Source organism: Larimichthys crocea, chromosome XXI, assembly GCF_000972845.2.
Source record: "Larimichthys crocea isolate SSNF chromosome XXI, L_crocea_2.0, whole genome shotgun sequence".
NCBI classification, from domain to species: domain Eukaryota; kingdom Metazoa; phylum Chordata; class Actinopteri; family Sciaenidae; genus Larimichthys; species Larimichthys crocea.
The window spans coordinates 15,819,129-15,826,523 of record NC_040031.1 but is presented as its reverse complement, the minus strand read 5'-3'; the positions used below and the strand labels follow the sequence as shown (position 1 = coordinate 15,826,523).

The 7,395-nt window shown below is 39.0% G+C and overlaps 1 protein-coding gene across 1 annotated transcript; it reads left to right on the top strand.

Moving 5' to 3' along the window:
• Positions 1-261: 261 nt before the first annotated feature.
• Positions 262-6,735, top strand: morf4l1 (mortality factor 4 like 1). Its single transcript, XM_010735128.3, has 12 exons — positions 262-417; positions 2,206-2,252; positions 2,356-2,423; positions 2,514-2,600; positions 2,741-2,818; positions 2,922-2,947; positions 3,119-3,210; positions 3,369-3,470; positions 3,572-3,660; positions 3,788-3,960; positions 6,087-6,171; positions 6,252-6,735. Exons 1-12 carry the CDS (start codon positions 378-380, stop codon positions 6,334-6,336), a joined length of 972 nt encoding a protein of 323 aa, XP_010733430.1. The 5' UTR covers positions 262-377; the 3' UTR covers positions 6,337-6,735.
• The last annotated feature ends 660 nt before the right edge of the window (positions 6,736-7,395 follow it).

Below are 7,395 nucleotides of genomic sequence, written 5' to 3'. Positions count from 1 at the left end.
CAGTTTTTTAAGCGAATTCATCAGCGTATTCATCATCTGTAGCTCATTTTGATTTAAAAAATCATGAAGCGTATCGTGAGTTACACCCCTAATTCTGTGTGAACAAAGACATAACGCTGTTCATTTTAAGGTGATCACACACAGATTAAAACACTCTTATGAATGGTATACTTCATATTCACTTAATTAATTAATTAACATAAATTAACACACTGGCCCTTTAAGGGTCTCGAGCGGTTTTCATTTTTAAGGCGCCTCTTTAGTCGCGGCGTTAACGCGTCACCACGTTTGATTATGACGTTTTTAGAGAGCGGCGCCGTTTCAGACTGGAATGGGAGCTAGCGATTTTTCCCACATTTTGATAGTTTAATCCGTGAATGGCGCCGAAACAGGACCCGAAACCTAAATTTCAAGAAGGTAACGAGCTGTCCGTGTTGGTATCTGATACATGCGGCGGGGTTGGGCGCAGTGCCGGAGCTGAAGGGAAGCGGAGCTAGCTGCCGCCGTGTAGCGGCTAGCCGTGTGTTAGCATTCATTGTTGTTGCACAAACTGGTTTCTGTCGTTTTTATTTTTTAAACTCGTTTTAAATCAAACACTTTATTTACAACACGCTGCAGCGTCAGCGGCGGCACACCGGCGACGTCTGAGGCTCGTATGTTTATCGATGCTGACTGAAACTCGTGGGCTTCATTCATGAAGTGTTAGCTTCTTATTGATTCACCGCCCACCTCTCTGTGCTCACAGCCGGGGGGAGCTGAGCCTGAGCCGGCCTGCTCCGAGTCTGAGCCGGCCTGCTCCGAGGCTGAGCCGGCCTGCTCCGAGGCTGAGCTGCTGTCACAGCAGGGCTTTTTACACAGCACTCTCTGAGGCATGCAGGGTCCATGTGTGTGTTCATAGAGACTTACCTTTGTTGCTGTGGCGACCAAACAGCAGGCTTCAGTCTCTGCTTAACCCCAGGTTTAATGTTTTAGATTAGATTAGATATACTTTATTTATCTCACCACAGGGAAATTTACTTGTTACAGCAGCAGAGGAAAGTGAAGCATACACTACAGAATTAGAAAAACACAATAAACAGACAGAAATATCTATAACCTACAATAAACACGAAAAACAATCAACCTTCAAAACAAGTACTGAGGATGAAAGTGGCATGATATATAAAAAGAGTATTGTAATGTAAAGTGACCATAGTGTAAGAAATATTGCAAAGAAAGATGATATAAATAATAAATATTACTGCAAGAGTAGTGACCATAATATAAATAATATTACAAAAGTAAGTGACCGTGATATAAATAATAACTGCAAGGTATGAATGAAATGAAATAGAAACACACCAGGTGTGTTAAGATAGTGCGACTGTCTCAGTTGTAAATGAACTAAAGCCGATCCATGTGAGTAATTTAAGTAATCTTCTTTATTATGGCAGAAATGTTCAGTGTCTTAAGTGATTATGGGTTAATTATTTGACATATTAGTTTTAGTAAGCTGCTTCTCTTCACATCAGAGGGTCTTCAACCTTGGACAAGAGACAAATAGAACAGGGACTCCCTGCGTGTAATTCATTTTTTAATCCTGGTCGATAATAATGTTTACATTTGCTTTTATTCAACTTTTATTTCACCATATTAACCCGTTTATATACTGGGTTATTAGCCTATATGTGTTGATGATTGACAACAAAAGTCTTAATTTCTGTTGGTTATTAAATGTCCACTAATTTATCCAATCGCAGTGCAAGTGCCTCAGCTTTTTGTAGTTTCTCTCTACTTGTCTGCACCCTCATGTTCAACAATTTTTTGGTGAAAATTGTCAATTATTATGACAAAAATTGGCGGACCTACTGCAGTACCACTGCGGACCCCCTAGGGGTCACTGACCCCTGGTTAAAGACCCCTGCTTTACATAATTATCTTTAGGTTTTAAACACTAGGTGAGTAAAATATTCAACAGGTAAATTGATGATGAAAATAATCGCCTCCATGTGAACCATGTCATGTTATAATTGTTCTCTTAGGAAGGAAGAAAGAAGAAGAATTTAAATTTCCAGTGTAATAATTGTTCAGTCAATCACAGGTTTTATCATGAACATTCGGCGTGTGTGTGTGCGCGAGTAGTAGAGTCGCATTTATAATTACACTCTGTTTTACTTGGACTGCTCTCATGCCATGCTGATTTTAATTGACCAACACTCTGTTCAGGTGAAAGAGTGCTGTGTTTTCATGGGCCATTGCTCTACGAAGCTAAGGTAGGCTGCCTTAGTTAGCCCGTTTCTCTGATCATGTGATCCTCTTCTGTGTCTCGAGTACAAAGATTTTATTAACGATGAATCATGTCTCTCTCTTCTGCAGTGTGTTAAGATAAACATCAAGGATAAACAAATCAAATACTTTATTCATTACAGCGGGTGGAACAAGAAGTAAGTTTGTGTTTCACGATACATATTTCAGATTTGGACAGTGAAGATTTCCCAAGTGTGTGATTTCTTTCTTGGTGTTTTGTCTTTCAGCTGGGACGAATGGGTTCCTGAAAGCCGAGTGCTTAAGTATGTGGACAGTAATCTGCAGAAACAGAAAGAGCTTCAGAAGGCCAATCAGTAAGTCCATACTCTCTTTAGATGCTACAAACGCCACTATAATAAATTTATAAGCACTCTGTGGCCTGAAATCGACCGAGGGACTTTAACATGAACGATGAATTCTTAAGTAGTGAACTTGTTTTGTTTTCTTAATCCAGAGACCATTATGTAGAAGGAAGAATGAGGGGTGCTGCGCCGAATAAGAAGATACCTGCTGCACCGCAGAAAAATGATGTGTGAGTGCAACTCATTACTTATTCTGTCTGTTTCCTGCCAAACTGATTTAAAGGTCTTAATGATTTTCTTTCTTTATTTCATTCTTTATTTTCTCTTTTGTAGGAAAACCAAAAAGAACAAACAAAAGAGTAAGTATATCATGTTTTGTATTTACATATTCAACGCAGTTTGAATGCATGAACCCTCCAAACTATCATTCCGCGTGTGTTTCCATCATCATTACAATAGGGGATGTAAATTGTTAAAAGGGTGTCACAAAACATAGTTATTGTGTTTATTAAGTTTGTTTCTGTCTGCAGCTCCTGGTGCAGGAGAAGGGACTAGCTCAGGAGGAGACCCAACCCACCCTCCACGAAAGAAGAGGGCACGGGTTGACCCAACAGTTGAAAGTGTAAGTTCATAAATCTGCTGTGTTGCTTTTTGTGATGATGTGGGACAGTGGGAAAACACTCAGATTTATGAAATGTTTGAGATTGAATTTACTGTACATTAACTGTGTCAACATAATTCTAAAAAGCTGAACTCTTAAATCTGTTCCTGTCTGCTCAGGAGGAGACCTTCATAAATCGGGTGGAGGTTAAAGTAAAAATCCCAGAGGAGCTGAAACCATGGCTTGTGGATGACTGGGACCTGATTACAAGGCAAAAACAGGTTAGAAGTGACTTTAAAATTCAAGTTTAACCTTTTTCACAGCATTGATATTGCACTATAACACTTCTACAGTTATTTATTCATGTTTTTTTTCTCTTCAGCTTTTCCACCTACCTGCCAAAAAAAACATCGACGCAGTCCTTGAAGATTATGCAAACTACAAGAAATCAAGAGGAAACTCTGACAGCAAGTAAAGATGCTCCTTGTGACTTGTAGTTTTCTTATTTTTCCACACTTGCTGACCTGACCTGCCTTTCTGTATATTTCAAAGCCTTATGTGTCACAGAGATATAACCTGTTTGTCCTCCGCTGCTCAGGGAGTTTGCTGTGAACGAGGTGGTCGCTGGTGTCCGGGAATATTTCAACGTCATGCTGGGGACGCAACTTCTCTACAAATTTGAGAGGCCGCAATACGCGGACATCCTGGCCAACCACCCAGATACATCTATGTCTCAGATCTACGGTGCACCGCACCTACTCAGACTCTTTGGTAAAGACACCTACACAACATTACTCTGCTATAATGCGTTTAAACTTAAAACATCTGATGTAGAAACTGAGAACAGAAGGAGACAGATGTAAAGTAATCACAGTGATAAAATAGAATCAGCAAAATTGGGTTTCTAATCTAGTTTTGTAAAGTGAAAACTGCACAACAATTATGTATGAAGCAAAATCAGGTTAAAAGTTTTGTATCTGTAATCTCACAGACCACTGAACCCGTCAACCTCATATTTTTGGGCACATTTATAACTGTAGGCACACCTCTGGCTTAAATTATTTAATGTTTTATGCTGACTTCGTACTTCTCTTAACATGCTGGTATGGGTTGTAAGTAATCGGCAACTACTTCAGTTTGGAATCTTGTTTTTTTAGGAAATGGTGGAGTGACAACTAGGCTAAAAACTAAAAACAAGGCTTACCTTGTCTGTTTTAACTCAAAAACTGACATCTCTTCTGAACTGGAGTAGATTAATGCCAAACCTAATATGTTAGAATCCGCTTAAATTAGACACAGTACAAGATGCATAAATCCAGAGGCGTCACTAGGTCTTAAGGACAGGAGGGGGGGCTTAGCCCCAAGGAGATGCACAGGATGTGAGCGAACGTAGTGCACAAGCACACAATTTCACAAACAGCTAGAAAAGACTGAGAAATGTGTTATTAGTAGTTATTTATTAGTATTATATATTCAAATTGAGCTCCATAAAATCCCAAGACTGTCTGCATCACAAAGGACTCTACTCTGTGAAATCCTTTAGACTCACCTTTCCAGTAGAGGTCTCTCCCCACTCACTCTCTGTGCTCCTCTGCCCCGACTCCTACAGGCCAATAGGGGTGGTGGAGTGATTATTATTATTTTTATCATCCACTGATGATAATCATATGTAAACACAGCTGAGGCTCCAGAAGGAAGTCACCCCAAAGATATGGTAAAGAGAGCGCACACTGAACTCTCTAAACAACCAGGACCTTCACAGTGAACTTCAGACTAACCAGCTAGCTGAGTAGCAGCGTTCTTTTACAGCTGCAATGTAACTTTTGACCCAAAACAACAAAGGCAAGACGTGCAGAGATTGTCTGTAGTGGTAAGCCAGGTGTTTATTTGTCAAACGTGGAGCGTTACATTAATTACATGGGACTTTCTGCTGTTAGCTGGAGCTAACTAACTGTTACTACCAGCAGTGATGAATACTTAGTTTCCTGAAAAACATTCCTATATCCATTCTTCATCCATCCATTCATGTTCTTCTCCTAACAATGTTATATCCGGCTCTGTCTGCAACGGTAGAAGTACCAATGGCTGCGGGTACCGAGCCGCAAGCAAGGTCGCAGGGAAACGTGGACTGGATTTTTAGTAATGTTGTGGGCGTTCTGAACAAGTGGAATGGATTGATAACAACGCACCAAAGGGGCTCTCTCTACCGTACACTACGAAGCGAAGGGAAACCGACAGATTTATGATCACATTTAAGTCCTTAATGACAGGTCATTATTTATTTAAACTGATATGCTGGCCGCTTTATATTGAACTTGTCAGCATATGTTTTTAATAAAACGACACCAAATTATTTAGCAGGGCTTAAGAATATTTTAGGGGGGCTTCAGCCATTACACTATCCTGTGGATGTTAAAGGAAAATGAGACGACAGTAGGAGTAGGAGCAGTAGGAGCCCGGCCTATGTTGCCTGGTGAAGATCTGCACTCTGAGTTCGCTCAGATATTTTAAAAGGTTTCCATTTAAATCCTTACAGACAATATTACGATATTATTTGGAAATTCGTTCTGGATGAGAAGAACTAATTTCCTTCCTCACCCAGCGCCCTAACCTACTATTATATCACTCACTTGTACATAAAAAAGGTTATGTTTGTAAGTAGCATTGAGTATATGTACACAGAGATATTAAAAATAAGAGTGCAGACTTTCTTTTAACTACTCTTTGCACAGATCAATATTAATCTGCCACCATGACCTGTGTACTGTGCTGCTTGAAACGCTTGAATTAGCTCATTGTGGGGATCGGTAAAGTGAAGTATCTCAAGAGTTATTATAAAAGAGGATGAGGCCAGAGTGTGCGGTGTGTAATATTCTGTCTTTGTTTGGCTTTCAAAGTGAGAATCGGAGCCATGCTTGCATACACTCCCCTGGATGAGAAGAGCCTTGCACTGCTGCTCAGTTATCTACAAGACTTCCTCAAGTGAGTATTCACAAAACTGTTAATAAGCCTCGTATCGATCCATCTGCAGGAGAAATGAATAAAACGGTGCTCTGTTCCAGGTATCTTGTAAAGAACTCTGCATCGCTCTTCAATGCAAGTGACTATGAAGTTGCTCCTCCAGAGTACCACCGCAAGGCAGTCTAAAGTTTTTTATTTTAGGATCTGAAGCCTTTGTGTGTTGACGTTTGGAGACGACTTTCTGTCGAAGGATGACATTTCACAAAAAGCCTTTTGGAGAACGGATTGTGCGAGATCTGTTGATTATTGAGGAAAAATCTGAGCAAGATGTCACACTAATCCCTGGACAAATTCATTTTCTTTCATGTGGAAAGCTGCTGAGTACGCTCTTCCTGTATTGGTATGTTTTTGAGTACCACTTTTTAGTTTCTATGATACTTGTTTTGTCCGGTGTTTACCAAGATCTTTCGAAAAGGAATTTCATCATGATGATTTTTTTTTGTTTGTTTCATGTTGTGGTTCAGATGCTGGCTAAATTTGTCTTGTAGGCTGTCATCATTTTCTAATAAAAGTCTTTCATTCTCACTGTCTGTCAAAGTCCATCTGTGTATTAAAGATAATTGGGTCATGTTCAAACTTTTTTAAACTTTTTTCATCTACAGAGTGAAATTACTTGTTACTGACAGCAACAGGTCGTCCTGTTATAGTATTAGTTTTCACAGCATAAATACTTTAGTCTTCTGTTTCATTTTCATAGATGTTTCAGTGAGGAGACATGTTTGGTTAGAACCTTTGTAGAAACTTAAGTTCATCAGCGGTACATTTTTTAAAATATCATGTATGTAGTGGTAATTTCATATCACTCAAACAGGAAACTAATATCAGTTTGAACAATTAAATGTCAACTGGGTACTACATGCCTGCTTAATTTAAGTTTGATGTTTAAATATTTCAATAAATTCTCATTAGATATCCAATAAAATTCTATAAATGCTTAAAATTTCAATTCAAAACCTTTAAACCTTTTATTTTATTTAGATAAATCACTAAATCTCAAAATATAATAAATGCCAATAATAAATTAATAAAACTGCATATTTATCCCTCTCCAAACTCCATAAAGACACAGGCCAAAATGTGCAGCCCAAAGAAGTGGAACATTTTAAAGAAATAAAAGTGACATTCATTAGTTAAAGTTTAACACACCCATCTGTGGACCCAAGCTAAAACCAAACTGAAAAGAAA